We start from the raw sequence: 19,216 nt of genomic DNA on the forward strand, positions 1-19,216 counted from the left end.
AAGTAATTTACTCTTGTATTTTGTTGTGTTTCTTTGCTGAGCAATTAAGTGTCGGGTGGAAAGCCCAGAGCCAGCAGCTCCGGTGCTCTTCAGCCAGAGAGATGGTGGCCATTTATCACTTTTACAACTCATTTTCAGCCCAAAACACTTCACTCTGTGGCGGGATAAAAACCTCCCTGCTGCCGTGCCCTTGAGTTCCCGGTGACAGGTAAATATACACTTCCATCCAAACACATGTCCTGCATCATCTATATTTGACTTATGGGAGGCCAGTCTGCGAGGGATCGATTTTGCAGTTCATTTTTAGAGGCCCGATGATGTCATGTTGCAGTGCAACTGTGGGTTATGGGTCTAGAAACCTGTTGCTTGAAAGAAAGCAAAGCGAACCTATAGCTGACTTGACTCAGGTAGATGCTGCTTTTTCTTGTTTGTATTTTTACACACACTTTGAGAGACTCTCTCTCTCTCTCTCTCTCTCTCTCTCTCTCTCTCTCTCTCTCTCTCTCTCTCTCTCTCTCTCAACTGTAACTTCAGCACGTCACTCCACTGACAACATCCCAATCCCACAGGGATCATCCTCGGGTCACACAAGAGGGGAAGAATGAATGGAGCGATGTGATGTTGTCATTCAAATGCAATAGATCACTTCAACTCCTTTGCCCTGTTGTAATGACCCTGTGTAAAGAGCTGTAATGTGGTTTTCCCATTGGGTTTGAGAGAAACCCTACGCCCGGCCATTCAGGTGCGCAATAAAGTGCTTTTCACTTTCTGAGGACTTCCTGTCTCCAGTGGCGTTCTCCATTAACTCCTCACAGACAGACAAGAGCCTTTCTATTGGCCCAGACGCTCTTTATCGCAGCAGTTATTCCCCCAGGTATGGCGCTACCTGGCCCCTAGATAAGATAGTACGCCTGTTGCCTGTCATTATTGGCAGATGAAGGCTATCTGAATATTGACAACAGTTTACACTCCTTGTTGAGAAACAAAGTTGAACTTGTGCGACGGTGGTACACAGGGCTTTTATGGTGGAGAAGGAGATATGAAGGCCCAGGTTCCCCGTGGTCACAAGAAGCCTTATGTCCCGTCTCCCCCTCCCCCTCCTCCTCCCCCCTCCTCCTCCCTCCACAGTTGGCTACTATTAATTCCCACCAGCTGTAGTGATGTGCTAAAAAAAAAAAAGTTCTTGACACCAGCTATTCCTTTTCATCACTGCAGCCTCAGACTGCTAACAGGGAGCATGCTACAGAGGCTGCTCCGCTCCACAGCATCAGAGTGACGTCACAGACGTTCCAACGTGTTGGCATGGAACCTAATTACTTACTCATGGAATTATCTGACGTAAAACACCAGGAATGTAAGAGCAAAACGGACAGAGCACCTCCCTAAAAAAAAAAAGAAAAAAGGATGAGTTGATGCAATTGGAACGTTATTTCCTTAAATAGCAGATGATATTTTTTTTATGATTCAGTGTATTTTGCTACGTAATCTAGAAAGTCAGCTCCGCGCAGCTGGATTATTTCATCTTAATGTATTTTGCTTTTATGATAACATTTGGTAATGTCTAGAAAATGTCACCATATCAGATGGGGGGGGGGGGGGGAGAAACGACTTGAAATGAGAGGAAAAGAAAAACAATCCCGGTTACACAGAGAGATAATAATTCTAACCATTAATGGAATAAATAAATAGTTTGTCGGTGTTGCTTTGTGTGAATGAAATGATGAGAATTTATCACCTGTTGTAAAAACGTGGAAAAGAACTTAACTAGAAACAAACGGGGACTTCTTTTGTCCGCACTTTCTTTCGCGTTGATTTGGATTTTTTTAAAGCGAAATTCGTTCAAATTTTCTCGAACAGAATGTTCCTGAACGCTACTGCGAGTGGTAATCATGACAATGCAAATATGATAATAATGATGATAATAATAATGATAATGATAATGATAATGAAATACTACGTATGCAGCGTTTCTATTTACATCCATGGCAGCGTTTCTATTTCTTCATATCAAATAAATATATACTCTATACTTTTAAGAAGTGCCGACCACCTCTGCGTCTCCTTGCTATTTCCTCCAGAGGAAACAGTCGGTAACTCCATCCCAGTGACACCAGTCCACCCTCCACTCTATACCGTCTTTTTTCCTCTTTTTTTTTTTTTGGTTTTTTTTTTTGTTGCATAGACCTCTCTGCCATTACTTTGTTTTGAAAAATAAGGAGAGGTTTTAACTGCCACCCGAGACGATAATGGTTACCGATTCTATACTTTCAGTCATAATCTTCAAGTGGGCCGTGATTAATGATGTCAGTGTTACTCGGGTCCTTCAGGCCCCTGGCTGGATGATTTCAGCACCGCTTCTCTCCTTTTAAACACACACACACACACACACACACACACACACACACACACACACACACACACACACACGTACAGTTCTTGCAGATATGTTGCGGTTACATATTATGAATTGCTCATTTCTCTCTCTCTCTCTCTCTCCCTCTCTCTCTCTCTCTCTCTCTCTATTTGACACACACGCACACGCGCGCACACACGCATTGGGCAACAAGTCCCCAGGTGCAGAGCTCAATATTGACCCTACAATCCATCTTTATTGATTTTACCATCAGCGCGACCGCCTAATACATGCATAAGGAGCAGTATACCTGTGAGTAAATATGAGCTGAGACTCTTTGGAGGTCACATCTATGGAGCGGGAGCTGGGGGGGGGGGGGGGGGTGGAATGGGATCAAAAAGTGCGCCTTGCGTGATTTTTTTAAAGAAAAAAAATCTAAGATTAGATCGAATGTGAATGAAATGTTGACTGGAGCTGCTGTCACAAGGGGGGGGGGGGTAAAGAGTCCTCTTCACCTCCTTCTTCTTCTCTTTCTGTAAACATATTTACTTTGGCCTCCAGAAGGGGTCGCCATCATGTAATAACAGTGCGCCCAAGGGTGGGATTGGGTGGGTAGTGGGGTAGGGTATGGGGGGAGGGGGGGGTTCTCTCACGCTTTCTGTTCATCTCTCCTTTACTTAAGCAAAAGGGCATCATTCGTAGATGATCAGTTATTTGATTTGATCGAATACTCCGATTGGAATACTATTTGGGGAGTTGTCGTGTGTCTGTGTGCGTACGTGTGCCCCCACCCCCATCCCCAACCCCCAACCCCTCCCCTTCCTCCTCTCCCAGCCTTCCCTGTTATTTACACTTGTGAAATGTCTCACTTTGCTGCCCTCGGCTACCCGCAAGATATTTCTAACCTTTTTTTTTTAAAAAAACCCTCAAAATAACTGAAGGAAATATTCGAAATTGTGGGCTATTTATTTTATATATATATATATGTTTTTTAAGAATAGCATAAAGAGGACAAAGCCATAAATTAAAGCAATCAATATTATTCGCCGCTGTACGTACAGCATAATGGCAAAATCCCAGATTTACTTGCGAGTCCAGTGGTTTCACCAGAAATAAACTGCGATTATTTCAATTGGGGGGAAAAAAAGGCGGTCAAATGTTGACAACCTTGGGGCCATTGTAACACGGCGCTGCGGAGAGGCAACGTAATGAGCACAAAAAACAAAAAAAAAATCAGGAGACGAGCAGGCCCGGGGCTCGCCTAATTAAATCTTAACTGATTGAAATAAAGGTTTGAGCAGCTCAAGGCTTGACTAAACTCCGGCTATTTCCCTTTTTATTGCGTTTTATTTATTCTGCACTCACACGCCCCCCCCCCTCCTCCTCTTTTTCTTCTCCTTGCAACTGACCACTGCAATCTTCACATTCTCAACACCCCCGTGGCTATGTTATCTGATTAATTTTATATATATATATATATATATATATATATATATATATATATATATATATATATATATATATAATCTTTAAGATTTGTGGTGTGTGTTTGAGGGAGGAAGGAGAGGAGGGGGAGGAGTTGGGGGGTGAGTGTCACTCATTTTTAAGAAGACAAGCGCCACTGAAGTGTGAAGCACTCGCGGCCAAGCGCTAAAGTAAAAGTTCTTGCTTTTATTTTCTACACTTCTGCACATATTTTTTTTTTATCCGTTATAAATATGATAAATATATAACTTTTTTTTTCCCCCAAAAAATGACTGATGGAGTGCGACGTCTGCGTAATTGTGCATAAGCATATTCTAGTAATTCGAGTTAAAAATTCTTTTCTGAAAGTGTAATTAAATAATTGTGTTGTGAGTGAGTCCCACCCACCCCCGAATGGTCTTAAAGAGATCATCTGTTTCTTCCACCGTTTCCTGTGGAAATCTCATCATAAATGATAAATAGATCATGTGAGTTCTCTCCTGCTGACGCGTTCATCAGCGCTAAATGGGAGCTGGCGCAGACGATAAAAGCGCAAGAGTTTGCAACATTCCTGCAGGGGAGGAATGAGCCGTTGACAATTAAACAACACCGGCACGAGAGGAGAAGGGAACAGAGGTTAGGAAACGATTCACTTGCTGTCTTCTAGGAGTACTTGTTTGGTTTTTTGTGCGTCTTTCTCCTACTTGAGCGACCATTTTTTGTTGTTGTTTTTTTCCAAGTCCCCCCCCCCCCCCCCACACACACACACACACATACACGCGCACACACTCCACAAAAGGCCTCCTCCACATTTGGTCCCTGCCTGGTGCAGAGAAGATTTTCCTTTTCTTTTCTTCTTCTTCTTCTTTTTTTTTTTTTAATAGTCTTGTTAGGGTCCTTGTAGGTCTTTGATCATCATACAAAATTACACAAGAAATGACAGCTGGGTGTAAAACTTCCAGCGTAAGAAGGTCAAGTGTTTGCTCCTGTAATAAAGATGGATTTTAGATTCCAGCTGAATAAAATGAGGGGGAAAAAAAATAACGCTTCAAATGTTGCATTAAACAACAAAGTGGAGAGAGAGAGAAAAAAAAATCTGCGACGAGATTAAGTTTTGCGTCATAGTCTATTATCGTGATTGCGCAGATCAACCCTGCCTTTTCATTCTTAAAAAAAAGAAAGGAAGAAAGGAAGAAAGGCAGCAGCAGCCCGCAGTCCCCCTCTTCCAGCAAGCCTTTTTGGCGGTGCTATAATAAACCATTTTCCCTGGGCTTTATTGATCAGTCACTCTGAGCTAATGTAATTATCCTCATCAATAGGGGGACTGCAGGGAGAATCATTATGCGGTTGACATTGATAAATGATCAGCCAAATGCGGCCCTTTTCTCCTAGGGACCCCCGCCTCTGACCCGCTCACACAGGCAGGCCTACATAACGTAGTCATAGAAACACCTTATGGCAAGAGGAGAGAAAACTGCTGAAATGTTTAAAAAAAAACAAAAAAACGAGGGCAACACACACACACACACACACACACACACAAGCACACGCACACAAAACCTAAAAACTGTCCCCCAGAGCAAAGCCATTTTGGGGAGAGCCAGCTGCAAAGCGAAGGACACTCAACCCCCGCGTGTGCGCCCTCTTTTTCTTTTTTTTCTTCTTCTTCTTCTTCTTTTTCTCGCGCACTCTCCGAAATCAGCGTTCAGAAAAACCAAGGAACAAACTTTGAAAGTGTTTTTTTTTCTTTACCTTTTCAGCCAAAAGATGCATCTAAAAATACACTTTACCTCTTTACCAGATGTACAGAGAAGCGAGCCAGTAACATTATTAACATGTTGCGCGCACGCGCGCACGCGCGCACACACACACACACACGCACACAGCGCTGCGCAATGTTTCCAGCGGGTAAATGCTGTGTGGACTTTTAATATTGTTGCACGAGTGTCTTCCAGAGAAACCGGGCTGCATTGTGTAGCGGTGCAGAGGGAATTTATTCCTTATTTTATTCGTGCAGCGGCAGCCCGGACTGGCTTTGACAGGGAGGAGATGAAGGGGAGGAGTTGTTTAGCTCGGCTGGATCATCCATCATCCCTGTCACACCGAATCGGCAAAAGGAAAACAGCAGAGGCAATCTACCTTCTGTCTCATCGGGAAAGCGGGGAGGAGAAGGGGGAGGAGGAGAAGGAGGAGGGGAGGTGGGAGAGAAAAAGAAGAAAAAAAAACTATTAATATTAAAATCCTCTCCATCCACAGTAATCCTCACGTTTTCTCTCTTTTTCATCTGATAATCTCCGCACAAAACGGAGGGCTTCTTCCTTCCGTTTTATCCACAGAATAATAGAGCACAAGAGGAAAAACAAAGAGGACTTATTGGGGTTTTTAAATACTTGATAGTGAAAATGTGCATTGGTAACAAGACTGGTGTAAAACCTGTAAAACTACATCTTTCTTTTTTTCTTTTTTACGAAAAAAACAGCTCAACATGCCTGTGCTCGTGCGTGGAAAAACAGAATCAAGAGGATCTGTGGCACAGATTCTGTACATGTGACGTTACATAGATCCAAATACTAAAATAGCATTAAAGGCAGCAATGCTGGGGGCTCAAAGTAAGAAGAAGATCAAATGAGCTTCGTGTTTTCAAAAAATAAATAAATAAAATAAAATAAAATCCTCAATTATATTCCATTTTAGCGAGAATATTTAATCTGGTAATGATTTTTTTTTTTTAAATCGCTGCTTTTTCTTTATTTTTCTCCCTCTTCCACATAAAAACTACGAAATCTCACTTCACATAAATAGATCAATAAACATGCCCTTTAACTCATATTTAAACAACTACGTGTTTAAAAAAAAGTAAAGCATTTTTAATTGTTTTGAATCACTAGAAACAAGTAAATATCAAAATATAATATTTAGGCCTTTTTAAAAACAAAAACAAAAAGTTGATGACGGGCGGAGACGAATAAATATAAACACTTGCAGCAGGCAGCAAGAGCTGAATTTTTAAACAATTAGTATGTTTTCTTGAACTTAAAAAACATTTGATTATTTTTATTATCTTCGTTTTTGATTATGATTATTATTATTGTTGTTGTCATAGCTGTTATTTAATTGCAATGTTGTATTTTTTTTGGGGGGGGGGGGGGGACACGCCATTAAAAAGTGCACAGCAGTGTTTCCTATAAAGCCTCGACTCCTTCAGACCTGAACTGCAGGTAATATTTCAGCCGAGGTGATGCTGTCATCTGTGCTTTAAGGCTGAGACTTGGATGGCCGCGGGCGAACACAAGCGAGGAGATGGAGAAAAGAGAGAGAGAGAGAAAGAAAGAAGGAGAGGGAGAGAGAGAGAGAGAGAGAGAGAGAGAGAGAGAGAGAGAGAGAGAGGAGATTGCTTATCAAAGCCTCTGAGCGTTCTCCTGGACGGCGGTGCCAAATTCGTCCGACAGGCGGCGCTGCAAAACGCCAGAAATGAGGCGAGAACAGGCAGCCAGGGCCAGCCGTGGTGCTGCTGAGAGGGAGCAACTACACTGGGACACATCTTTGCTCTGTTGTTGGAAAGGCTGGGACAGACAGAACGGTTGACCTAAAATATATTCTAGATACTGGATACATTATTTTTTACACTTCCAGAAACATTTTAAATCCTAATTGTATAGCATTTCACAAATGATTGTTAATATTGGAAAAACAAATCCATCAAGTCTTGTTTTTTTGTTGTTGTTTTTTTTTGCCTCTGAACTAACTTCCATGCGCTTTTAACAACAACTTGCCATTTGATGGACATATTTGTGATCTATCTCAACCGTCAATTTGTAGTTGCCACTTTAAGAGGGCATTTGATAACCAAACAGGTCCATTCTGCTTAAAACACTAGAAGTTAAGTGCTGCAGTATATTTTTGGTCCAACAAATGTAAAAATTCAGATCTTGTTGACAAGCAAGAATGCAGAAATAATAGTTAAAACAAGAGCACGTATAAATATAACACAGTTAATCACACAAAAATCTAACAAAAATCAAAAATGAAATATTTATTACAGCATTTGTGACTGAACACCTTTTAAACATTACGTCACAGTCCTCATACAAGTATTTTATGTATTTTTGACAAAGCTTAAGGGAGACGGCATCTTATCATCTAGTGAGGAACACGTGCTGAAAAAGGAAGGAATTCATGGACATACAATATCAATGCCACAGCAGATCTGAAACTAGCAAAAACATTCTTTTTCAATTGAGGTAAACACATAGAATATCTAACATGAAACAATTAATAGACTGAACTCTGTACGAAGTTTGTTACAATATTCTTTCAGCTTTTTTTTTTCCCCCCCAAAAGCATTGAGTTCATAATTTAAGTTTTTTTTTTCCTTTTTTTTTTTTTTTTTTTTTTTTGTTGTCGTTGTTGAAGTTTTAGATTTTTTGGTGCATCAACCGTCAAATGCTTCTCCAGCGCCGCGGCGTCAACATTTGTGTCAGTATTGTCCGTCTGTGGCAAGAATGTTGATCTGCAGGTAGAAGAAGCCGTGTAGGATGTTGCTTTTTTTTTCTTTTTTTCTTTTTTTTCCACTGTTAAGCTTCCTTCAATAGGCTCTTATCAACGAGAGTCCAGGGTACAAAAAAATAAAATAATATTAAAATAAAAATGTATAAAACCAACACAATCCAGTGCTTGGGCAATTCAAACAACTTTTTTCCTTTAAAACCTACAGGGCAACATTCAATCATGAGCCAAAAAAAAAAAAAAAAAAAAAAGGAGGGGGGGGGGGCATGACAAATGTTCAAACTGAATCTTCTGGAGAGATCCGGTGTCATTTTAGCAGCCTTTTCCCATCATGCCCTGTTCTTATGGGATGGGGTGGTGGGTGGGTGGGTGGGGGGGGGGGGGGGCAGGACCTGATTGCCCTCTGTGGTTTGGAGCCTTTTTGAGATGTTCCATCTTCTTATTGTTTTTTTTTTTTTTTTAATATATTTTCCTTTCGTTTTTTTTTTCTTTTTAAATCTTTTTTTTTTCTTTAATAGTGCTGTGCTGCGAGACAGTTTCTCCTCCAGGAAGGAGCACACACAGTGTGAGAGAGAGAGAAAAAAGGTTAACCTTTAATTCTAAAACTAGCTCAGAAAACATAAACCATGTGATCAACGAAAAAAATGCACAAGTTTTAACTTATTTATCTATACTTTTTATACTACAGTAGTTATAACTCTTGGAGTCTTTCTGTCGTTTCTTTTTTAAATCTTCCAGAGTGATTTTATTTTAGAAGTGTCACATGAAGGTGTACTGAACTTGATAGTGTGTGTGTGTGTGTGTGTTTGTGTGGAAAAACTGCGTGTGTATGTGTGCGTGTGTGTGTGTGTGTGTGTGTTTTGAGTATGTGCGTCTGTCCTTTCTTTGCACATGTGTACGTCAAAACATCCTCTGTTGATCTTTACCAAAAGCCCAAGACTTTACAAAGTGTTCTTGTCAGCTTGGTCCTCCATTTTGGATGAAAGTAACAAAATTGACAAGTTAGAAAAAAAAAAAAAAAAGAAAGAAAAGAAAAGAATTATCACAGTTCGTCTGAAATTCTGTTTCTTTAGTGTCAAATTCTGGTCAAAAGGGTTTGTTTCTTTATTCTTAAAAATAGTCTCAAAATAGGATTTATTGTGGGCTGCTGCTTTCTTTCTTAAGTGTTTTCTTGAAGTAGCTGCTGTTGTCATGGTAGCAAAGTTCCCTTATACTTTAGGCATGGATGTCCAGGCCTGGTCCTCCAGTAGTGGGGTCAATGGGAGTGAGCAAGGGGGGTCTCTGTGCAGACATGGTCATTCCTGGGTGCAACGAGGGTCCTCCGCGCATCAGCATGGCGTGATGAGGGTGGTGGGCGTGATCTGGGAGGTATGCATGGAGAGGGGGTCCGTGTCGGAGCTGGGAAGGGTGAGAGGTCATCTGATGAGAGTTGGTGTAAGTAGCTGGGGCCATGCTCATGCCCATAGGACCGCTCTGAGGTACATATTCCCCTGGCATGCCTGAGAGACCTGAGACGAAGACAGACAGAGAAAAGAAACTGACTTACACAGGCTATTTTATCAGCGCGGCTTTGACGTCATTCTTAATTCAATTTCAACACAACTTCGACTAGAAAGAGCGCGGCACATTTTATGACACCCTGTCTTCGCTTTTAGTTCCTTCAAGTAAAGAGAGACATTATAGCTCTGTGCTATTTTTGGCTATGGTGAGTGGTTTACAATACCCAATAGCATTGTGGTCAGGTCTCAGGTTGGAGAGCCATCCACAGACACTGTTGTCCTCGAGGATGTGAGGAAAAGCAACCAGCCGTATTGATGTGGACAGGCGCTTAAAATTTCACAAGTGGAGTAGAGGATTCCCCAGCTGAATTTAGGGACAAACCGAACATGCGTTCTCTCAGGGGGACGCGCCTCTGTGAACATATTTGATTTAGAATCGCTACAAGAAGTTGTTAAATAATTTAGGACTCGGTTAGCTGCATCCATCAAGACAGGGAACATTAAAAGGTTTGGTTCCACCCATGAATGAGAACATTTTAAGCAAAACAAAGTACTGCTCTACGATGCATAGTGTGTGTGTGTGTGTGTGTGGGGGGGGGGGGGGGGGAGGAATAGGAAACAGCAGCAAGACAGAGTTCTACAGATAAAAGGAAGTAGAGAGGAAAAGGAGGTGGGGTATATTGATGTCTCCACTTCATATGTGTGGAGACCTCAGCATGCTGGCATGTGTCACACTGTGACAGGACCAGGACCACAGAGCTGGCTCAGCAGTGCCACTGTTTAGCTTTTCACACGGCTGTTTGTTGTGAGCAGAAAGAAAGAAAAAGGAAAAAAAAAAAAGAGTAAGACACGGGGAGAGTAGTTCCTGAAGCCTGGGACTGGAGTATGGGAACGTAGCTGATTTAGAGGCCTGCACCTCGGGGAAAGACAATTGAGAGCAGGGGGTCCTTGCTGGAGCCAGGGGGCCTGGGTCTGGGATTGGGTCTGTGCTGGCCTGCTTTGTAATGTGAACCCCTGGGGGATTAGAAGCTGTAATAGGAGGGGAGAGGTCGCTGCAAGGTCACTAAGCATGCTCACTCTCTGCATTCCTCCACCTTAGTACACTGCAATTAAGAAATTACACTGGAGGGCCCATGTGAGGGGAAGAGGAGGAGGACAGAAAAGAGAGAGAGGAGAAAAAGGGGGGACAGCTAAGGCCAAGATTAATGACCATTCTCATTGGTTGAAAGCTGTGCCATTTTCTAATACTCTCTTTCCACGTCGGTTCATTTGAAATGCACATGTTTGCGAGAGCAAGTCTCTTAAAACCTCACTACTGGGGTCATAAAGTGAATAAATCAGTCAGGGTGTTGGGCTATGATGGGTGCCCTCACCTCCGTATAACCTGGAGCAGCACCCGTTAAAAGGCCCTGCAGATGTTTTTGACACTGTAAGCAGGTAATCTTCAATCTTGTAAGCTGCAGTCATTCCGTTAAGTAAATGTGAGGACCCCCCCCCCCTCTTTATTAACAAGAGTGCTAAAACCATCTGAAGACAATAACTGACTGAGTCTCTCTCTCTCTCTCTCTCTCTCTCTCTCTCTCTCTCTCTCTCTCTCTCTCTCTCTGTATGCTAGCTAGCTGGCTGACTGCACGCTTATGGCACAGCAGTGCTGCTCAATGGCCAGCCGTAATTAAGTACCAAATACACCATATTGTGTGGCTGTGTAATCAAATCAAGGGAGAATAATATTCCTCTGTATTAAGCTATTAATGTAATTGGTCATGAAGCATAAAGTATGTTACGTAATTAAATAGTCTCAAAATTATATAGCCTCATATTAAGAATTAGCCAACCTGAGCAAATGTTGTCTCTGTGTGGCTGTTTTAGGGAACATTGCTTCCTGATTTTCCCTCTTTCTTTTTTTTTTTCATCCCTGCTGCCATTAGGAAAGACAGGGAGAGAAAATGAGTGAGAGACAGGGAGAAACAGAAGGAGCGAGAGAGAGAGAGAGAGAGGATGCAAAGACTAGAGGGGTGAAATGATCTCTGTCGGTAGAATTGCTGCTTTGACCCTTTGGAAAATCTAGTCTCCATTTACATATAAAGGGTTCTTTTAATCAAGGTAAGTGTTATTATATTGTGCCTCATTGGGCAAGGGAGTTTAGGTGTTAAATAAAATCTCTTCTGCCCTACCGCCTTTGGGATGTGATACGTCTTGATTTTTCAAATGTCAGCACTGTGGCACTTAGCGGGAGTCGCAATGGCCGGCTTAATCAGACTGCCACCATTTACTGTATATATATATGTGTGTGTGTGTGTGTGTGTGTGTGAGGAAGAGAATGAGAGTGGCGCACACACACACACACACACACACACACACACACACACACACACACACACTGTATCTGTGAAAGAGATGTCCTCCTTTTTAGATGCAGCCATGCTTGTATCTACAACCTTATAAATTTATCTCAATGCCTCTCTGCCTCTCTGCTCTTGTCTTGTGAGACTCGGGTCAGGCTCGTAGCCCCCCCACCCCCACCCCAACGCCACCAACACCTCCCGCCCCCCCTCTTTAAATCGTCTCCATCCAGTAAAAAATAATCAAAACACACAGCCCCCCCACGCAGTCATTCCTCCCTTTACACAAGCTCAAACCAAACCCCAAGTGAAGGATCGGCCATGTCACCCACGGCCCGTATATCTCGCTCAGGGACTGTAATGTACTGCAGTGTTCCCGTCTTTGCATATAAGATAATTTGGGCATCAATCCTTCCACAGACAGATTTATGTCACTCGGAGGACAGTTTCACTTCTCCTTCTTTATCGCTTCACTGGAGCCTGCTTAATTTCTCCCCGTCAGCCCATTCCCCAGGAGATGTTATTTTTTCCCTAAATGTCCAACATTTGCATTGGCTGTCCGAGATGGGGAGAGCGATGGTGCTGTTGTGATAAATAAATTTTTGCATGCCAGGTTGTTTCTTCCACTCATTCCTCTGTTGTCCTTCTTGTTTTTCTGGCGCCACAAGTCGGGTCCTGTCTGTCCCAAGATGGCAAACCCCTCTTTTTCCCAAGTTAATTCATCCACAAACACCCCCCCCCCGACACACACACACACACCCTTTTACCTCTTAAATTGTCACACTGAAACATCCCTGCATGCAAGCTGATAGTAAGGGGTCCCTGTAAAATGACAGTCTGGGTAAGACAGGAAAGGGTTTGTGATAAATAAAACTCCCAGCCCCAAGGCGTAAAAATAAAACAAAATAAAGTGCCCAGTACTTACTTCCCCCTTTTTCTTTGCGTTTTGCTTTACAAGATGGAGGTTACATGTAGTGCCATTGCCCATCCATGCCCATATTCATCCCCATTCCACTCATAGGCCCTAGAAAGAGGAGATAAACGCCAGAAAAAAGGTCAGCAGGAGTTTGAATCGTAGCGGAGAGAGGCGGGTTAGCTAAAGGTGGAAAATGACAAAATGCAAGAAGAGGAAGAAATGTTTTTATTTTGCATTGCACCCTGCAAATCCATTTTTTATAACTGTTTGTGGGGGAATTTCCCCAGATGTGTTTGATTTGAGGAACAAAAACAAGCAAGAAAAGCAGCAGTAGCAGCAGTAGCAGACAGTCTGGGAGTTTTAAAGAGAGGTGTTATTGTGGTTGTGTAGTACTTGTTAGTATTAGGTTGGCGGGGGCTGACTTGGGGATCCGCTCTGTGCTGAGGCGACTAAATCTCATGCTACAGATGAGAGGATCAGTGTTGATCAGCTCTGGGAAGAACTTGGTGATAGCAGGCATGACGGAGGGGGAAACGAAGGAAAAGAGGGCGGATGGACTTACCAGCTGGTCGGATCCCCATGTGTTGTTGACCGTCCAGCACGAAGCTGCCCATTGGCTGGCCCTCTGGACTGTACGCTGCTCCTTGGCTCACTGAAGGATCAAGAAGAAAACCTGATTGTAGTCAAAACGTGGACATGAACAAGGGAGGGGGGAAGAAGAAGAGAAAACACACCAGACAATCAGCAATTGTCCCAGCTCCAGCCCAAACATACTTTTAAGACATTGTGCTCATGTTTGCGGACCGTAATGACTGACGCATGGCATGCGAATGTGCATACAGTAGGTCCTCATGCACACACACACACACGCTTCCGCGCGCCCACACACACACATCCACTGTCATTCAAAAACACACTCACAGGAGAAACATTGTTCTCCTACTGAGAGAAGAAAGCATGCAGTTTGACAGGCTGAGAGGACATTATGCCTCAGCAGGCGATCAGTTCTCAAAACAGCAGTCGTACACAAAGACATATACACTAGTTTATTCTGAATGTTAATCCAGTGATTCAATATTGTGAAAGAATTATCTGATTATCTGTCATGATTTTGTTTCGGTTTAGCCCTAATGAACTAATGCACTTTGGAGTCTTTAGAAAACAGACTATAACAGTATTATCTTGGATAATCTGTAATTCGCAAAGATTAGGAAGGAGGTATTCGTCATGCTGTTTTTGTCGAGGTTGTTGATTGGCACGCCATGCTTTCAAATATTCCGTACTAGGGCGCACTTATTCTAACAAGTCACCTACGTTCATAAGTGCACCTGTTGTGTGGGGACCGTTGATATAATGGGAAATTTAATAATAATTTTTAAAAAACAGCCTTTTCTCCTCGACAAATGACGTGGATTCTCTCTGGTGATGTCATTGTTAATGAGGCTTAGATAGTGACATTCCACAGATTACAGAAAAACCAGTTCAATACTCAGTTTTGGGTGGCGTTTTTTTTTTTTTGTGTGATGGAGAAAATAGTCTGCTGTAATCTCTCATCTGTTTTACAGAAAGAAAACTTGTTCATGCAGAGGCTTTAAATCAGTACATATAATGAGATATAATCCCATAAAGGCTTTAGAGTATCAGGAGTCAAATAAATTGACGTTATTAATCTAAAAATATGACTTGATATTTAGAATATGCTGACTAACTAGTAGAATTATTTTTTTGTTGTTTTTTTTTTTTAAAAAGCAGTAATTCCAGGGGGATCTTAGGGGAATACAACGGGGGGTGGGGGGTGGGGGGTGGAAATTGAGGCAAAAATCTGCCTCAAAAAGTAGATAACCCATAAATTGCTGCTGGCATTTCTGGCACTCCTGTGTCCAATTAGTAATTCACAGAGAGAGTGCTAATATAGCTCTCTTTCCACTTACACTGGGAAATCTCCAATTAGAGTCAATCAGCAAACGGTCTGTACCACTGCTGAACACATCACATTGAGAAAATGTTAACGGGGATGTGTGGGGGAGGGGGGGGTGTTACGGGGTAACTTGAGGTAGGTTGCTGCAAGCATGATTTGCAAGCAAGTTAAAGGATTTGGAAAGAGCGTCTTCGTGCCGAGGAAAGAAAAGGGAGAGAATTCTACTGTACGTTGGCTGGGGTTCTTTTCTTTCTTTCTTTTTTTTTTTTTTTTTTTTTACCTGCTCGATTTGACTGGTCAATCATGGGCTGTACTATTCTTCTCCTGGCATTAATGAACCTGGCGGAGACAGAGAGGAGAAAACAAACATTAAATCAACCAGCATTCACAAGCACAGAAAGATTTATCACGAGCTCACCACAAAGACAAAACAGTTTTGCATGACTTAATGGCAACATTAGCCACCGAGTCCTTGAGAGAGGCACTAACAACAAAACAGCAACAAACAAAAGGGCAATTGTGTGCTGACTTGGGAACCCAGTGAGGGATACTTTTAATGTTCCTTATGATCTATTCCCCCCTCTTTTAATAAAGCTTTTGATTACGTTTGGTCGCTATGGGCACCAGGGAGACATTCCTCAAGTATTAAGTGCAGCTTGGGCACAGAGGAACCCTCATCCGTGGCACATCCCGTTCTACCTCTTATTTTCTCTTGCAGACACCAGAACCCGGTGCATGCCAACTTCACTCGCTCTGCAAAACTATGTTAGTTCTGCAGGACTATCACTCATTGGAATTTGAAAGTAAGCATTTTAATGAAGAAACGTAAGGAATACAAACGGTTCCTTTCATTCCTCCCCATCACCCCCCCCTCAAACTACACCCTTCCCCTCAGTGGGACCCCAACTCCTAGCTGCATTGTAGGGGGTTCTGCTCCCCTTCCAGCTGTCCAGAAATGAGGACCAGGCATGGGCCACTTCGTGCTTTCACAAGGTATTGTTATGTCAGCGAGCCCATCAATTAGGCTGTCTGAAGTTTTATCACCACCATAGCAGCAAATAAGTGCAGCTCCACAAAGCCTCCCCAGCCGGCCTTGCTCCTGTGGCTTTCCAGTGTAGAGCCAGAGGTCATCTGGAGGTGACTGTGGGCCAGGGGCAAAACCTTTTTTAACGTGGAAGAGGATGCCCTGGGCTGTCAAACACAAACAGACCACTCTTGTCCAGCGAGCTCTAAACCATTTGCTGTTTTCCTTTTTTTATTTTTTGGTAGCTCTTTTTGTTTTGTTTTCTTCACATGTACAAAAAAGCGTGATGTTCGCTACTATCAGCACAATGTGGTTGATATTAAGTCACCTATGCAGGTTCCAAAAAAATGCAGCGGGGGGGGGGGGGGGGCTCTCCGCCCTCCTCGAACATACAGGCCACAGCGCCATCAGTATGGTTAAAGAACTGGTCATTAGAAGGAAGGGAGAGCTGGAACCAATTTGGGCTCCTAATCCCCCATGAAGCCCCGATACCTGCCCTTACCTTCTCCAATGAACTTAAACGCCTGTAATCTGCCCGGCTCAAAGTGACATGGTTAAATGTACAAAATGCACGGTCGGGGGAAAAAAAAAAACGAGAGAGAGAGAGACACGGTGCTCATTTGCCAGGGGGCATCCAGAGTGCAAGTACGCAGGGGTGCCACGGGCCCCTGAGAAAAAAAAGATGAAACACATCCAAATGAAAATAAGTAAGAACGACAGAGGGAGAAGGGAGGTGTGGTACATGACTGAGATAGTTGGATAAGAAATTATAAGATTTAAATACATGATAGGTGATTTACTGAAGGAATGAGGATTAAGTTTTATTATCTGTGAAGGAAAATATTTCTCTCGTTAGAACCAAGAGGACAAAGCAAATACCTACGGTGCTTCAGTGAAAAGGATGCTTCCAGCATCAAAACCAGCTGAGCGAGTAAACTCTAAGCCATTCTCGGTATTACACTCCCTCTCTTTCAGCTCAGAGTACAAACTTAGAGTACACTCTCTGTAGACACACCATTGAGGAAAGAAAAAACCCTAACACGTGCACTCTTACATATTCTGGAACATAACCATAAACACATAATATTAGGAATGTTCTTTCCAGGTGCTAAATTTGCCCATAAGCTTCCCCGTGAGTGCAAAGTGAAATTCCGCGAATTGAAGAGCCTGATATATGATCAAAGAGCCTTTTTGGAATTTCATTTTATCCCTTAGATATTCCTTTAAAAAAGCCTTTTCCACCACTTGTGTCTTTCTACATTCTAATCTAAGACATGAAGTCGACAGAAACAACTTCATATATCCATATATCAGCATTTACACCCACATATATGCTTTATACACACACACATATATATATACATATATACATATATATATATACATATATATACATACATATATATATATATATATATATATATATATATATATATATCAACATACCCCATTGCCATATTACACAGAAACACACACAAATGTTCTGTTTTTGTACGCTAAACAGTTGCCATAGTAACCAGGAGGTGATGTGCTACTTTTGGAAGGGGAGTGTGTGTAGTGGGGGTAACGTGGACACCCCCCCCCCCCCCCGTGGCCTTAGAGCACCTTTTATCAGTTTGAGTAAAGCCAATTGAGATTATCAAACCCTGCGCTGATAACGCTGTTTTTCCTCGAACCGTGAGCTGCTAATGGTGTGTGCTTAGAACAACACGACCAGGAATCCTCCAGAGATGAGAGAGATAGTCAACTAGGATGGATGGATGGATGTGAAGACCCCACGGCCCTGGGAGGGACACAGAGGTTGACCACACGGACTCAACAGGGAATTCCCAACCACTTGCTAAAATATACTCTTGCGCTGTAAATCTGCACATCAACACCATGGACACGACCACAACCACCGCCTTATACACTCGCCAGAACACTGTCGGCTCACAGGGGACACTAGTTACAAACCTCCAAACTAAAGCCCATGTTTTATTATCTACATCTGGTGGTCTAGCTTATTATTGCCTGCCTCTGCTCAGTGTTAGCGAACAGAAACGCACATACACACCGTACACAGAGTACTTCTCAGCATGGGAACTCCATGCTGTCTTCAAACAAATAATTAAAGGCAAGGTTAGGGGGTCGTGTGGAGGTCATTCCTTGGGATACAGCTCAGAATGCGTACATTACCCCAGGAGAGTGGGAGCTAGTGGGGGGCGCTGGTCCACTGCAGTTTAATGTGGCCGGCTGGCTTCCTCTAACCATTAAGCCTTAAACACATTTTCAAGTTGCATATCGAAAAGTGCAGTTGAAGTGCTAACTATGCTTTCGAGCGTGCATGTGAATATGTATGCACGTGTCTGTCAATATGCGCATATGTCAGCACATTCTTGGAAAGCTACTGCCAATTGGTCTGCAGTAGCTCTTCCCGCTGACATGCCCTAAAATGGCATGAGCAACACGTGTGTAGAAATCCATGTGCAGACACGGAACGCATCTCTTTGAAAGTTTGCTTCATAATTAAACAGAGTGGACGGTTTTACTATTGCTCCCAGTATTTTAGTTGTGCAGGTTGCAGAAGAAAATAAGATATGAATGATGGAGCCAAGGCAGCAGGAGTCCACTTGACACAGGGTCTCCGCCAGGCTGGATCAACACGGCATCCCCGGCTACTAATATTTGCTCATGCACAAGGGGGGTGGGTTGTTAAATACCCTGGCTAGCATACAATGTTATGCTATACCCAGTGTGTCTGTGAGTGTGGATGAAATGAGGGTATGTGGTCTGAGACAGTAGATGAGACTCAAAGAACAGAACCCTGTTGGCCTCCATTTTCAAAGCCTCTGAATCATCCTTGAAAGTACAACAAACCAGTCCGTCTGAAGCTTGTATTTTGTGATGTTTGGGTTTTTTTTTCTTCTTCTTCTCCTTCGTCTTGTTTCCGCATCTCAATCTGTCGGAATGGTCTCGCTTCTGGTTAACTGACTTTAAAGCCACACCTGGTAACTTGCTCCTGTTGTCAGCATTCCTTTCCTGAGAAATCGTCATGCCAAACCACCCTACCCTGGAGCGCAGCCGAGAGAGAGAGCGTGAGAGGGAGGGAGATGAGAAAGAGAGAGAGAGAGAGACTCACTGCTCTGCTGGCCAATTGCAGTAGAGATCTGAGGGAACCCAGCCAATCAGGAGTGGGGTCACTCGTTTGACGA

At 42.9% G+C, this 19,216-nt stretch overlaps 1 protein-coding gene across 5 annotated transcripts in view; it reads right to left on the reverse strand.

Annotated features, from left to right (window-relative positions):
• Nucleotides 1-9,681: 9,681 nt before the first annotated feature.
• The window catches only part of meis2a (Meis homeobox 2a), a 76,118-nt gene continuing 66,583 nt past the window's right edge, over nt 9,682-19,216 (reverse strand). For 3 of the 5 annotated variants that reach the window (XM_086183745.1, XM_086183744.1, XM_086183746.1), the window contains exons 10-13: nt 15,279-15,337; nt 13,643-13,753; nt 13,090-13,188; nt 9,682-9,831 (exon numbers count right to left, since the gene is read on the reverse strand). In XM_086183745.1, coding sequence (XP_086039871.1) covers nt 13,130-13,188; nt 13,643-13,753; nt 15,279-15,337 — 229 coding nt within the window. In that variant the 3' untranslated portion in view covers nt 9,682-9,831; nt 13,090-13,129. The remainder of the gene's footprint in view (nt 9,832-13,089; nt 13,189-13,642; nt 13,754-15,278; nt 15,338-19,216) is intronic. The other 2 variants (XM_086183747.1, XM_086183748.1) reach the window with 1 other exon arrangement.

Source organism: Aulostomus chinensis, chromosome 17 (assembly GCF_037954235.1).
Source record: "Aulostomus chinensis isolate RoL2024-O1b breed Wild chromosome 17, RoL_Achi_v1.0, whole genome shotgun sequence".
NCBI classification, from domain to species: domain Eukaryota; kingdom Metazoa; phylum Chordata; class Actinopteri; order Syngnathiformes; family Aulostomidae; genus Aulostomus; species Aulostomus chinensis.